Genomic DNA, 16,503 nt, shown 5'->3' with positions numbered 1-16,503 from the left:
TGCCAGTGTAAATAAATAAGAGGCAACTGGCTTTCAATTTGAAGACACAGCTGCAGGGGGCTCTTAAAGAGAGCTAGTGAGAGGGAGAGAAAGATCCTCTCATGCAGAAGCTCAAAAAGATGGGGAGCTGAGTTTTCAAATGTAGGGAAGGTTGGTTGTTTTGCCCTGTCTTTTCATGTCACAATTGCTCTGATTCCTGCTGCATCATCTATATATATATATATAGAAAGCAGAATAGAATGTCTTTGTTTTGACTTTATCTTTAGACATGATTTTCAGCTTTACTCGTCCAAAAGGAAGAATCCTCCATGAGTAAAGCAGCCGAATAAACTCCGAGAAGTATGGTTACTCTTGGGGTGCTCTTCAGATAAGTATACAACTTGGTTGGTTTAGTGGGCAGAAAATTTGCAAAGGCAAATGCCCCTCAAAGAAAGATTTAATGCTTGAGTTTCTTGTTAAGACTAAATAATGAACAGACTTAAAAAGTGTTTGATAGGTCTGCAGAAATCTACAGATTATGACTAATGCAAATGCTTTTACTTCAGGGTGAGAAACATCTCAGCTGTGTAATCAAATACATACTTATAATATATATATATACGCATCTATTCATATGCATGTGTGTATATATGCACGTATATTCATATTTTTTTTAATTGTCAAGATTTTTTTCCCCTGAGGCATGCATTTGTGAACTACTTTACTGTCTCCTAAAAATGCTACTACTTTAGCGGGTTATAAGTTGTTTGCCTTCTAATCCGATACACAATTAATTTGCTTTAAAACTACAGGGTGTTCCAAAAGTTTTTATTGCAGTTTTCAACTTTAATAGTTTAAAATTGTACTTAAACTTTTGGGATACCCACATTTTGGTCAGGAGTTTTCTTGATCTGATGAAAGTGATTTTTCTGCATCAAAGGGGTTAAACGTATATGGAAGCATTTTTTGCTTTACGCCTTCCTCAAGTTGTGTTTTCTTTCCCTCCCTCCTCCCCCACCCCCTCTCTCTTCTTGACTACAGGGCACAACTAGCCGAGCAGCCCATTTAGCTGGATCTGAACCCTCTCAATCACATGCTGCCTCTCAGTCAAGAGAGTCCTTTGTGCCGAGCCATGGGAGCGCGTTCCATTTGCCTGACTCCCAGCATTCTTCAGCCCTTTATTATTCCAGCTCCACTCTGCCAGCACAGAGAGTGAGCTCTCCCTTGTCCATGCAGCAGGTAGGCTCTCCCACAAAGCTCCAGCGGGTGGGGTCAGCCTCAGAGAGCACTGGATACAGCACCACACAGCGGGTCTCCTCTCCTAAGCAGTCTCCAAGCCGGCTAGCCAAGTCATATAGCACCAGCTCACCCATCAATATTGTTGTGTCTTCAGCTGGACTTTCTCCTTCCCCAATACGTGTGACCTCTCCACCAACCATCCAGTCTAATATTTCATCCTCTCCTATTCATCAGCTAAGCTCAACCATTGGCACTTATGCTACCCTATCTCCTACAAAACGTCTAGTCCACACGTCAGACCAGTACAACAAGCATTCACAGGAACTGTATGCCACTGCTACCCTTCAGAGACCTGGCAGTCTGGCAGGTAAACCAATTTAACTTCTAATCTTCATGCTTTACTGTTATGCTCTAAAAGACGTGTTTGGTCTAGAATGTTGGTCACCTGTGCACATTGTGAATTTGTATGAACGGCGGTGAGAAGTAGTTGTGCTTCAACAAAGTTTCAGCTTGTGGGTATGACGTCATCAGCTCTCGGTCAGTGTCTGGATCAAATAGAAAATGTGAGAAGCGCCCCAATGCCAGGGCACTGTTGGCTCTTTGAAAGCAATGTAATTCCTAGGCCTTCAAAATGAAATTTTATTTTGTTTCAGTTTTAAATGAAAGGAATAAGAAAAGAATTTTAGAAAGTCTGGTAAAGATTCATGAAACTGAATTTGGGTGTCCAAAAAAATTAGTATTAAAACTCCCTTTGTTATTCATATATCATGTTTTAAAATTAGTCCAAGCTACTCAGAAAATCAAAGTTCTGTCTGTAGCTGACATTGAATTTAAATATACTTTAGGCTACAGAAAAAAAAAGTAACTAGTAAGAAGTTATCACAGATTTTTAATGTACTGAGAAGTTAAAAGCATTGCTCTAAATCCATAATAAGGTTTGAAAGAAAGAATGTGATTGGTGCTGATCTCTGCTGAACTGAATGTTGATTGCCCTCTATAGAGACCAGCCTGGCATTGATAATTCATTTTTGCAAGCACTATTTGATATGCTTAGACAAGATAATGTTGTTGAAAGACTAACATTTTGCCTTTTGAAACACTTGACAACTAACCCTGCTTGAGTGGTGGTGTTTTTTTCTCTCATAAGATCATAATTTCATCACTATAGGAACAGATGCTGTGCTCATAAGTTTTCTTTCTTGAGATAAATAGATGAATGTTAAGATAAGTAAGAAAAAAAGGATTTGTTGCATAAATGAGACAGGTGTCCAAGAACATTTTTTTTCTTTATCACATAACAATTGTCAGTATGTCCTACCTTGGCATAAATAACAACGTGGGATTTCAGTGTCCAAAAATGAAAATCAGTTCATTGAAATGAAAACACTTCCTCATGTTTTACTTTTCCAATTGAGAAAAGGTTAAGGATGTTTTCTCACTGTAGGAATCAAAAATTTTGGACCTGAGTGGCCCTTAAGAAAGTAATCTACTTCAGTAACTTTCTTTTACAGATGAGTAAACTGAGGGCTAGAGAAATTAAGGGAATTTGCAAGGTCACATTGCAAAAGCAGAACTAGAACCCAGTTCTCATCCCTCAGTTCTTTGCACTTTACCAAATTGTAGTTGAACTAAGAGAACCCAGTCAGAGATGTAAATATTCCCAAACACTTTCCATGTATGTGTGTGTGTGTATTGAACCCAATAATTTTTGCTTTCTTTAGTTTTTAGAAATTTCTTGATGTATTTTCTACACAAGCCATTTTTCAATAACTCTCCACCCCTCTATGAAGTAAATTCCCTGAAAAAAAAACAGTAAAATGGTTGTTGACAGAAAAAAAAGAGATAACTTTTACATATTGACTATATATTTTATCAGAGATCTGTTGTCTAAGTAGATTTCCATATGCTTTATGTATTTTTAAAAATTGCTTTCATCACTCAGCTTCATTTCCTATGTCTCTGAGTTCTTCATACATATCAGTCCTTATGATTCAGCAATCTTCTATTACATTCATATATCATAAAACTGACCATTCTCCAATTTCAACTCTATTCTACTTGTAAAATGTATTTATTTCTTTACAAATGGTGGTACTTTGTCAAATGTAGGTGTGATTTGATTTTCCTAGTGATTTTTTTTAACTATGGCATTTTCAAAAGAAATCTCAGTTATTTTTGTCATGTTGGATCTTGGCAAAGAAGATAAGGCAAGAATGAGATAGAGGCAGAACAAATGGTTTCATTAGACACAATAGGAGACTGGCAGGTACCATATGTCAAACAAACTAGAGGTCAGTGCACAAAGATCAACCAGGACTCTTAGGAGAAGGTAATTACCGAAAGTTTAGACAAACAAAGAGTTAAGTCCAGTAAATTGGTTGAAGTAAGGATTGTGAATTTAGATTAGGAGACAGAGGAACAAAAAAAAAATGAGGGGGAGCATGGTGGCATTGAGAGCATTTGGATAACAAGGCATCAGCAATGTAGGCTAAAGAAGTCATGATCTATGCACTGTGTACTAGCAATAGCAAAGGAGCTTAATGATGGGAAGAAAAGAAAACTGCTTCTGAAGCACAGACATCCTATATTCTTCTTCCTCTGAGCCATAAACTCGTCTTCAAAAGATATCTCAGATCAACAAGTATTTATTAAGTAACTGCTGTGAGTCAGCCATTTTTCCAGTGACACAAAAGTGAGATAGTTTCTGCCTTCAATAAACTTATAACTAATTGAGCAGATACAACACATGTTGGGGCCAGGTGGCCAGGCAAGGGGACTTCATTCTAGACAAATTTAGGGATGGTGAGTGAAATCTTAGAGCAGCACTTTTTCCAGTTGTAATGATAATATTAATTTATTTTTCCCCTGACTACTCAGTAAGAAGTACAAAGCATGTGGGGAGTTGGCATTCAGGGAGGATATAATTTTGTCAGCAGGGCAAATCATAAAAAGCCTGTGCTAATGTCCTGAGATGACATAAAACATGGTTTAGAGATGTGGGATTGGTAAGAAATAGTGGACTGAGGTACAAATTGACTGACCCTGGAATTAGAATCAAAGCTGAGGGGGTTATTTCTATATGTATATCTGGCCAGAGGCGGGTTATATTTTCAATTATGCACCAGTTTATTGCCTTGATAAAATGTTGGAAGCCCTAAGAGTTTATATAACTTACCTCAGTATGTGTCAGACTGAGATTTGAACACTGCTTTTCCTAGTTCTGAGGCCTCAATCTACTACCAATGCACTCTGCTCCAAACCCCAGTGAAGTAGGCAGTGGAAACACTATTATCCCAATTATACAAATGAAGAATTTGAGACTCAGAGCAAGTGACTTACCCAGGGCCATAAAGCTGTTAGCTATTACAAGGAACCACAACTGGAACCTTGCTATCTCCTGACTTTTTCCACTATTCCGTATTGAAAATAACTTCTTATGCCTTCTAATGAGTGTGGTCGGTCCTGAGCCTTCCAGGAGCAATTAATAAATAGAACTAACTGAAGTAAAAGAGTGAAGATGAAGTAAACCAAGCAGTTTCTGATATTTCCCTTCTTACAGTGTTTTTAATAAGTAAGGAGCATGTGTTGTAAGAGAGGTTTGCAAACTGCATGCTTGATGATGTTGTAAGGGAGGTGATCTGTATTTATCCATGTTTCATTTGACTGCTGCTGTCCTCAGTAAAGACTAGAATTGCGATTCTTGTCTCCAAAACTTTATACCCCCTTCCCTTTTATTTTTTTCCTAGAATTCCCCTAAATTCTCCCACTATATGCTGTTTTTAACAGCGAGTGAAAAAAATGAATTTGATCATGGGTGATTTTTTAAATTAAAAATACCCTTAATTCTAAATCTATAATGGTTATTTAAATATTCCAAACTGTTTATTTTCTAAAATTGCATTTTTTATAATTTACATTTAAACATTGTTTTTTCAGCCCAGTGCTTTTTGACCAAAAATTAGCTTGTTATCTCTACATGATATCTTTGTTGCATCTGATGTTGTATCCTCATTTTAAATATGAGCAAATTGCTCCATGGAGGCAGTTTGTAGGTTGTTCAATCTCATAATTCAAATTTTTGATAGATTCAGGAATTCAGTGTTATATACTTGCAATCCAAATAACTGCCTTAAGTTTGTCTCTCCGGGTTATTTTTTAAAATGCCTTTGCACATAGTAGGCATCTAATACATGTTTTGGAATTAATTAATACTATAAAAATTTTTGTATTTGATGACCCACTCAATTTTCCACCTAGCTGGTAGTTAACACAAGATAGTATCTTGAGAATAGCTATATTTGTTAGAGCAGTGATTTAGAGCTAGAAAACATGTGTCCCACAGGCCATGGCAACACTCCCAAGTACAGTGAAATCAGGAATTGGGGAGGGAGGGGAAACATCATTGCATTGTTTGAACCTAGCCCTGTGAGCCTGGGGAGCTGGACCACCTCTACCTGCTGTTTAGAGACCTTTAACTTGGGACCTAGGTCATGCTGACCAGAAACCCAGTCAGATCTAAAGATTGATGCAAGGAATTCTCTCACAATTAAACATTTCAAACAGTCCATATATCTTACCTGAAAATTGTACTGATCAATCAGTTATTGTTTCTATGATCCTTTGACAGTTCACAGTTACAAGAGTAGAATACCTGTTTTTCTGATTTCAGGGAATTGCACCTGTTCACTCTCTCCCTCCCAACTTGGAAATTCCCTAATCTTTCTTCCAATTAGAAATAAGATTACCTAATATACCCTGGTTAATTATTTTCTTTTAGTTAATTGGTCTTATTTGATTGTCTTTAACATATAAATATCTGTCACCCCTTGTATTTGGAGTGACAAAGGTGACAAAGCTTTGGAAGGTGACTGGTCCCAATTTCTTAGGCAACTGATATGTATTGCTTAATAAATCAGTATGCTCAGAAGCTCACACCTTTATTTCCTTAGTCATTTCATCTTTCACCCACTGCACTTCTCATTTCTCCCCTTAGAACTCTCCATAAATAATGATCATTTATACGTCTCCATCTTAGGTGTTAACAGAAGAACAATACCTATCCTCTAGACTACTTTCCCTTCTCTAAATCCCACCTCCAATTATTAAAATCTTTCTACCTTATCTCAGTAATCTACCTCTTTTATGAAATCACTTGGCATTCATTTTTTTTTCCTTTCATGGACTGATTTTATCTGTCTTCATGACTAAGTCCAATAAGTTAACAAAATTTAGAAAGAAAAAAAAACCTAGTTGTCCTGAATTTATCTAAGATGCACCTGTCAAAGTAAAGACCAGGAGAATTCGGAAGATTTAAGGGGTTGCAAGCACTTCAAGATAATTTTAAGGCTTTAAGTAGAGGACAATGTCTTCATAGTTCTCTAGCCCAAGCCTCTGTATCTCTTCCTTTCCTATTCACAAATAGCTGTCATAGATTGTTACATATTTATTCCCATGGAGTTTCATGTGTTTACTATTTTCAACATCTGTATTTATTTATTTTATGTTTTAGTTCACTATGAAGCTTGTTTCTTCTGAGAATTGTATTTGAAACATAGTTCTGTCTAAAGAAATTAGGTGGATACAATAGGCCTCAGAATTAGCTCTAATGTCAGCTAACTAAAATAAATTTCAAAATATGCATACTTTGTTTCTTCCAAAATGTTTTAAATTTTACATATCTTTTATAAAATATATCTAGGATTTTTGAAAATTCCTTAGAAAGATATGAAGATATATATATATAAATACTAGTTTTGTGTGGTTGTGGGTTTTTTTTACCAGTTTCTCATGATTCTAAAAAGATATTAAAATATTTTCATAAGGATATTGTAAAAGTGTTGCTTTTCAATGCATGAAGAAGAGTCAAATCATAACTGCATTTAATAAAAGGCAATGCATGTTTCTAAAAACATAGAACAACATACTACCATTTTCCTTACTTTTTTTCTTTTGTTCTATAAATTTATTTATTTTTAGTTTTCAATATTCACTTCTATAAGATTTTGAGTTCTAAATTTTCTCCCCTTCCTTCAACTTTTCCCTCCCCATGATGGCATGCAATCTGATATAGGATATACATATACAATCACATTAAACATATTTCCACATTAGTCATATTATGAAGAAGAATTAGAACCAAAGAGAAAAACTATGAGAAAGAAGAAACAAAAAATAAAAGAGAGAGAGAGAAAAAAAAATAGTATGCTTTGATCTGCATTCAAACTCCATGATTCTTTCTCTGGATGTGGATAGCATTTTCCATCATTGAGTCTTTTGGAATTGTCTTAGGTCATTGCATTGCTGAGAAGAGCTAAGTTTATCATAATGAGTCATTGCACAATGTTACTGTTACTGTGTACAACTTTCTCCTGGTTCTACTCACTTCACTCAGCATCAGTTCATGGAAGTCTTTCCGGGTTTTTCTGAAGTCGGTTTGCTCATTATTTCTAATGGAAGAAAAGTATTCCATTACATTCATATGCCACAACTTATTTAGTTATTCCCCAGTTGATGGGCATCCCCTCAATTTCCAATTCTTGGCCACCATAAAGAGAGGTCCTGTAAATATTTTTGTACATGTGGGTCTTTTCCCCTTTTTATGATTTCTTTGGGATATAGAACTAGAAGTAGTTTTGCTGGGTCAAAGTGTATGTGCATTTTCATAGCCCTTTAGGCATAGTTCCAAATTGCTCTGCAAGAATGATTGGAACTCCACTAGCAATGTATTAGTTTTCCAATTTTCCCACATCTTCTCCAACATTTATCATTTTCCTAATCCATTTTCTTCGCTTTTAATGAAAGATTTGTAATATAATTATGTGACCATCATAGTTCATTGTGTTATCAAAATCTTATCTTATAATCAATTAATATTATAAATTTATATTATATTAATATATAACATATTACTGAAATATATTATACATAACAATATACAAGCATAAATTATACCATTTAAATTGACATAAATTCTGAATAGATTAATACCAAGGCATTCATATTATTTGTTGCAATTTGCTTTCTTTTTTAGAATCTTTGTGTGAATTTGTCAAACTGCTTTGATTGTAGTCAGGGTAATCTGTTAAAAACAGAAAAAAAAAAGATTTATTTAAATCACTTATAGTTTTGAGTTTGTTACATAAAGTTTCATGTTTCTGTATGTTCAAGTAAATACATAAACATATATACATTTGTATATATTGGCACAGATACATGTGGCTTTATAGATATTTTTAAGTTTCAAGATGTCAATGTGGATTTAAGATCATCACTTTAGTTATTTAGTCTTTGAGATAGTGTAATCGTGTAACTTGTTTTCTAAACTGGAAACAAAAAGCACATCATTATTTCTAGGTCACTCTCCTGCCAACACTAATGATAGTTACGACTATGATATCATAAAATCTTGACAACTGGAAAGAACTTGAGTGGTTATATGGTCCAGCCAAGCTAAATCCTCCCCACAGCTTCCTCAGTAAGTGTTCATCTAGGCTTCACTTGAAGATCTCTAGTAAGTGTGAGCTTATGACTTCCTGAGGCAGATAAATCAGCTTTGGACAGTTCTAATAGGCTTGGTAAGGAGTTTTCATTCTTTGTAGATGAAAGCTGCCTCCTACTCACTTCCACACATTGATCTTATCTCTTCCCTGTTTGGTCAAGCAGAGCAATTTGCCTTGTCCTAAAACTTGGTCTTCTTGATTCAAGGGCTAGCCTTCTAGCCACCATGTCACACTGCCTCTATGGATTTCAGCAGAAGGATAATCCCTTTTATTAATAGAGACAACTATTGCATTAACTGTTGTTTCTCTTGTCACATTATTAGCTCAACTTGAGCTCAGTCTTTTTCACATAAATTACATTCTAGTCACATCTCCCTCATAGTATTTTACTATTTGTTATTGTTTTCCTCCTTTAAATCTAAGTTCAAGACTGAAATTTGTTAGGGGTAAAAGTATATTTTATCAATTCAGCCCACTCTTGCAGCCTACTGAGAGCTTTTTAGATCCAAAGTCTTGTATACATTTTATTAACCATCCCTATAATCTTTGCTTTTATTCAAGTTACTGATAAAAAATGTTGAACAGAACTGGGCCAAGGATAAAACTTAGGGAATGCCAATAGAGATTTCCTTTTGTAGCCATTAATAGATGAATCACCACTTGTGTGATCTGATCCATTAACCAGGTCTAGATCCATCCAAGTATTATCATCATGACCACATCCCTCAATCTTTTTCTCTGGGCTTCATCAGTATTATGCATCTTTGGTTCAGTAAGACATTTAACAGTGTCCAGGGCATTCTTACTGCTCTAATCATCTCCCTCTAGTTTGCTGGCAAGCCAGTCCCTAACATTTCATCAGACATTTGTTGAACAACTACTTGAGACTTGCTTGATCTAATACTAATAATTCACATTTATATGTTACTTTAGGCTATATAAAACTCTTTCTGCACAATAACCCTATACCACTCAAATAAATTATTTAAGGAAAAAAATTGTCATGAATTGCTAATAGCTTCATTCTTGCTTATACTGATCATTTCTTCCTTAAGTTCTCATAAACCATTACTTTAAAAAATTATTCTAGACTTTTTTTGAGATTGTGTCAAGCTCTCTAGCTTGAAGAGTCCTCTTCAGCTTCTTTAAAAAATGGAATAATATCAACTTTAGCTTTTTCTTGTACACTAGCTCCTTCTAAGTCATTAAAAAAAAATGGTTGGCTTCATGTTCTTTCATCATCCTTGAGTGCTATTTGACCTATCCAAGAAGCACACTCATTGAGGAAATCTATGTGTTTTCTTTCCATCTTCTAGTTTATCTTGATTTTTAGTTTCCTATTAACAATATTTTGTCCATCCTTAGTCTGAAATCAATTCTATTCTTCAGAGAAAAGAGAAGCAGAATGCATATTGTATAGTTCAGCTATTTCGCTGACACCAATTATTACTTTCCCATCTACCTCCAAGTAAAAGACTAATTCCATTCTTTTCCTTACCTCAATGTAGCTTTAAAAAAGAAATTTTAGTAGCTTTATAATATTAATATTCTTTTTAGGAAGATGATGTAGTATTATTAAAGTCTTGGAATCAGGAAGGCCTAGGTTCAAGTCCAGTTTTTGACATGTAACCATGGCAAGTCACTACCTCTAGGAGCCTCAAGTAATTTTCTTAGACCCATCTAATGAATTATATAGATAGTTCTTCACATGCTTTGGCTACAGTCTAGTAAGGAAATCATAGATCCACAAATCATGCTATCTTAGTTTTTACTGCAAACTCCAGCTCATTCTAAACTTAACTATTCTTATGCTATTCTTACATAACTATGCTAGTCTTTTGTATTCTTCTTCAACTAACTTTCCTTATTTCCATTTATTATTCTTGTCCTCATTAAATCTGAGTTTGTAGATGAGTTCTTTGTTCACTTATATTAGTCTCTTAAGACATGACCTTTTTCTTATTGAATGGAATCTATTTTGGTTTCATTACCAGAATTGTGTTTTTGACATCTTTGCATATCGCTTTGGAATCTACTCCTCTTTTGTTAGTCTCCTGTTATAGGTTCCTACCTATCCTATATCTAAACTATTTCAAATTTTCTTACTTAAAAAAAAACCAGGAACCTATTGTGGAAAAAAACATAGGTTTTAGTGTCATATTGGCTCAAAAGTTCTCTCTACCACTTATTGGCTAAGTGACTATAGACAAGTTTTAATCATGTATCACAATTAAGCCCTACCTCCATGACAATTGTGTGATCTTGATCAAATTCTAATAATTTTATTCTTTCAGCTTATGTGGGAGAGTGCAGCATACATCCCATGATCCTATCTTCTCTCTTTTTTTCTATTTATGACTCATATTTAAATGTTCACTGCCATATATATTCTCTCAGGTTCATGAATTTCAACAATATTTACCTGTTGACTTATAGTTAACTAGACAAACATATGTGTCAGTATCTAACACCTACTATAAATAAGTAGCAAGGTGTATTAGTTAGATGCAGGACCTGATGAAAGGAGATCTGAGTTTTAATAACATCTCACACACTGAGGAATTATGTTATCATGGTCACTTAAGGAAACTAAAATAATGAGAAGTTGTCTGTAAAATGGGAATGAGAATATCTGAACTCCAAACTGCAGAAGGTTGTAAGGAAAATATTTTGCAAACATTAAAGTGCTAGTATTGCTGTTTTATATTAGTATAGATGTTTTATTATTAAAACTCAATTCAACAAATAGTTATTGGAAAATTATCATATGGAAAGCAGGTCTTTGGTAGCTGTTCAAGTAATATTTGATGCAATATTAAGAACTGGCACACAAACTAGAGAAAGATAACTAAAGCATTAGGATCCATCAGAGACTATGGAAATGGATAATCTATGTTTTCACAGAAAGGGCTCTTGGGGGAAAAAGGTAAAGACTCTAAATTTTTGCCTAAATTGATTCAAAGTTGAGACGCTATATGGAAATTGAAATCTGAATCACTTATCAAGTTTTGGATCATATTCCACTGATTACTTGTATCCAAAAAATGTGTCCATATTTTATAGCCTGGAGGATCCTATAAGCAACTCTGAGCCTTCTGTGCCTTGCTGCCTACTTGTCAATGTGTGCATATCATCTTGAATGTCAGGAACTTGGGTCACAATAGAAATTACATTATAAAATCAGGGGAACTGTTTTAAAGTTTCTTTACCTAAGAAAATTTTATCTTTCAATAGCAAGAGAATATAAATTGTAACCAACTCTAACTGACCCTCACAAGCCAATTATTAAATTTTCACTGTAAGCATTTATACAGTTTTCAGGGTGAGCATTTGCACCTCAGAAATCAGCAATCAATACAAATTAGAATTTGATGTATTGTTTTGTTGATTATCTAAACTTAAGAAAATGTTAATAATGCATAATGTGTAGTATACATATAATACTCTCTATTGCTAGAGACAGTGTTAAAACTTATTAGAATCCCCCTTTATTGATCTATAACATTGAATAAACTCAATAGGAAATTATCTAAAGGTTGAAAGAATAAAGTTGTCACCAGACTGTGACTGTAGGAAAAATAATAATAATATAAATAAATAAATAATTAGCATTTGTGTCTTGCTTTAAGTTTTGTAAAATCCTTTTCACCTCTTATTTGAGCCTCACAGCCCCCTTGCAGTATGTATGTATATATTAAGTTCATGTTAGCTAAGCACCAGTTATATGGATAGCAGGTTCATAGGCACTTCAAAAGATAGAGACATACAAAATGTTGCTTGTTATTCTTATAGTTACAATTTTATTAGATTACTTCAGAAATGATTGATTTTTGTTAAGATAGGTAATCCTTCCTTTAATGCAGATCAAATTCATACCACACATTGCTGGGTGCTCTTTGTGAGCTGAAATGGCCAAAAAATTTTCTTCACTTAAAGGCAAAACTAGTTCAGAGTCTTTCCGTACTCAGCTAGACTTATAATTTAAGATCAGTGGGCAAATACACTTGTGGGATTAAAAGAAAATAATTTTTTTTAAATCATTTGGTCATGAGTTGATGAAGTAAACCCACTATTATCCAGGGAAATTTTCAAATGACAACCTCACAGTGCATCACTGAGCCGATTACTGAAACCCTTTCTAGTTTAGTGGGTCCTGCTTGGCAGTACTTCACTAGTGGTACTCTTCAGACCCAAGAGCATCCAAATGCCATGATGAGTCTTCAGAGCCAGAAAGAGAAAACCTACACATGTGCCAACCAGATCAAGTTATTTACCTTAGTTAGGTTAAAAAGTTAGGAAAAGAACCCTTAGTTCTTTTCATCTATTTTTCCATGAAATTTACAAACTGGAAGCCAAATTGTTTTTCTTAAGGGATATAGTGACATTAATGGGTATGTACGTACCACATAGATATGAGAACACATCTAATAGCTCACATTTTATGAAATTGTAAGGTTCATATAGCACTTTTCCCATTACAACTTTGTAAAGTACAGAGCACTAGGAGGATCTTCTCCATTTTGCATGAGGAAATTGAGCCTCATGGTGGTTAAATTACTTGTCCACGTTCATGCGATTAGTAACCAGAATGAGCACAGGACTTCTGATCTCAAGTCCAAGGCTCTTTATACTCCACACTTCCCCGTGCTATCTTTCCACCAATCTTCTGGGTTTCAGAATTTATGAAAAGAAACCCTATAGAAATTTACAACTCATCCAAACTGACAAGGGGGATTAGAAAGTAAAGATCATAATGAGCACAAAAGCTCCCCTAGTTATATCACCTCAGTTCCCTTTTACTGCATAAGAATTTACATATGTGATGCTACCTGCTTCCTCTCCTTTCCCATAAACAGAAAGAACTAGTTTATTGATCAGAAGAAAAATAAATATTCTAAAACTCTCTTTTATAGATCTGCTTTTGATCACTGGTATTAGGGAGGAATTAAAAATTGCTTCTCTTAGCATTTGGTAGATTATTGAACCTGCTTACTGGTTTTCTGCCCAAGCTCTTTTCTTCTAGTACAGTGTCATCATATGTGTGGAAAGAATGCCAAAATGACATTAAAGAAACTTGCATTCAAGACCCAGGTCTGCCACTTATTAACTGTGCTTTTAGATAAACTTCTTAACCTCTTTGGACTGGTTTGGTTTGATTTTTTCATCTCTAAATGATAGAGTTAAACTAGATGATGTCCAACATACTTTCCTACTCTATAGTTCTGTGATTCTATTTCAAGATTCCTACGCCTGAGATCTTGTGGGACTGTGTCTTACCATCAGTGAGATGTCTACTGGGTCAGTGAAGCATCCACCATATCACAGGTCCCAGTAGTACTTATGCAACACAACTACATTCACCTTGTAAGTTGACTCTTCCTGTGATTAACTAGAGCTGTTTGCTGTGATTAAGTGATGTGGAAAAGTAGAAAAAAGCACACTCTGAGTGGGCAGAGGAACTGAATTCAAATCCCATCTCTCTGGCTTACTATCTCTGTGACCTTGGGCAAGTCACTGAAACTCCCAGGGCCTGTTTACTCATATGCAAATGACGGGTGGTAGTGGAATGGATTGCTTTCAACTCTTAATTCTGTGATTTGATTGCACTGCCATAGGTAAGGAGGGTACTCTCTATGTTCTGTTATTTCTATGCAAAAGTCTGCTGATGTCAGGGACTAAGCTCTGGAATATTTTCTGGCATTTGGCACCCTCTGACATGAATTTTATCTGAATTGTTAGGAGGTTGTTGATTTGGGGATTATAGTGGAAATTGCACTATGGCCTAATGAGGAGCCATCAAAGACATGTAAAGAAAAAAAAAAGAGGGTAAAGGAATGAGTGGTGGAAGAAAATTGAAGAGGAGAAGGGGACAGTCATGCATGCGATATAAGTCATTATGTAGCTCAGAAACATCCCATCGGGGCAGCTAGGTGGCACAGTGAATAGAGCACTGGCCCTCGAGTCAGGAGGACCTGGTTCAAATCTGACCTCAGAAATTTAACACAAAACTAGTAATGTGACCTTGGGCAAGTCATCTAACCCCAATTGCCCTACCTTCCTCCCTCAAAAAAAAAAATCCCATCTGCCATTTCTGTGTCTCTGCACAGGGTTCTGAGAAAATTTTCTCTGTACCTCAGAATATGTTTGTTTCAAGGCTCAGATCAGGTACTACTTCTTTTGATAAAAACAAAACAAAACAAAAACAAAAACCAAGCCTTAGGCTTTCCCAGTCTTCCCACCAAACACTTCCCATGCCCCCAGTTATTAAAGCTTTCTTCTTCCTTAAATTATCCCACATTTAAATGTGTGGGTGCATGACATATCATCCCAGTGAAATGCAAACTCTTGAGATCATGGACTATATTTTTCTTTGTATTCCTAATCCCTTACACATAATAGGTACTTCATAAATGTCAATTCAAAAGCTCATGGATAAAATTAATGTTCATGAAAAATTCCACAATCTTTTAAAAAGAAAAAAAAATTGCTTGATTACTGAGAACTGATATAACTAAAATCCCATTTCCTTAGTAATTATTGCCATGCATTGATACGAGCTTTACTAAGTGGTTTAAAGTAAATTACTAATAAAAGACAAGCTATAGTTAACTATGGAATTTATGAAGGCAGTCAGGTTCAGCTTCTCTAGTGGGAGAATTTGAGTAATGCAAATTTATACCAGTCCCTGAGACCTTCAAATCTATTGTGTTGGTCTGTATAATGAAAACAATAACACTGTATATCTCATTTCAATGCTTATGTACCTCAGCTCATATGATTTGGTTATTTTGACCCCACTGAGATGTGTAGAGAAAATATTGAGTAGTCATTAATTCTACTCTTCATTGTTAAGTACATCGAGCTGCTTTGCATCCAAGTATTTTGTGTTTGTTACCAGCATACCAGATACAGTATTTCATGAACAGTCAGTAAAGTTTGTTCAAAATTTTATTAAGAACAAAAATCTTTCTCCTCAAAGCAATGGATTGATTAGGACCATAAAGCTAGAAGGAATCTCAGAATCTAGCTACTGCAGTCACTACATTTTACAATTTAGAAAACTGGGACTTAAGCTGATTAAATGATTTGCCCAGTATCACCACAAGAATAATCATAGAGTAGGGATTTGAACCTTGGCCTTCTGACTCCTGAACTCTACTCTACTCACTATACTACCTATTAAACTGATAAAATCTATATGGAAAAAAATGAAACTTGTTTACTCTGTCTCATTGGATAACATTTCCTATTATATATAACAGTGATAGATCAGTCAGATACCAATTATTCCTTAATTCAAATATTTGTAATTTATTTTTCTTTAATTTTTTACTTTGTTGTTACTTCCCACCTACCCCACCCCCAATATGGGGTGTTAGAGGAGAGGACTAGCAAGTCTGGTGTGAAGGCTTTGAGAGCCCTTTATATGGCTGCTCATCCACCTTTGGTGTCCTTCTGGCACTTAACTGTCACCTATGGCTCCAAGAAGATGGGGCATGCTCAGTAGCCACCTATTGGTAAATCATTTTGGCAGGTGGGATGGGCCCCAAGCATGTAAAGACTTCCCCCAGTGGAATGAATGCATGAAAACAGTTTATTCCAATGGCTGTGAAGGCATGCAGGTGCTATGGTAGAGCCTTGAGGCATGGAAGACACCAGGGTCACCTACTGCAGACTTGGTACAGCTCTCCCACACTTAAATCTAATTCATGAACCGGTCAGGACATTACCCCATGATATCATTGTCTTTAAAAAAAAAAAAGGACAAAAAACAATTGTTATTTTC

General features: G+C 35.2%; 1 protein-coding gene across 6 annotated transcripts in view; it reads left to right on the top strand.

The window, feature by feature from the left end:
- The window catches only part of CTNND2 (catenin delta 2), a 1,206,354-nt gene that overhangs the window by 687,751 nt on the left and 502,100 nt on the right, over window positions 1-16,503 (top strand). For 5 of the 6 annotated variants that reach the window (XM_069077188.1, XM_069077207.1, XM_069077197.1 and 2 more), the window contains one exon: window positions 1,021-1,585. In XM_069077188.1, the coding sequence (XP_068933289.1) occupies window positions 1,021-1,585 (565 nt within the window). The remainder of the gene's footprint in view (window positions 1-1,020; window positions 1,586-16,503) is intronic. The other variant, XM_069077216.1, reaches the window with a different exon arrangement.

The sequence above is a fragment of the Petaurus breviceps genome, unplaced genomic scaffold, assembly GCF_028583685.1.
Source record: "Petaurus breviceps papuanus isolate PSGF00001 unplaced genomic scaffold, PetGlider_PUasm1.0 151, whole genome shotgun sequence".
Taxonomy (NCBI): Eukaryota; Metazoa; Chordata; class Mammalia; order Diprotodontia; family Petauridae; genus Petaurus; species Petaurus breviceps.
Note: the sequence above shows the minus strand (reverse complement) of the source record. Positions and strands in the feature narration are given on the sequence as shown.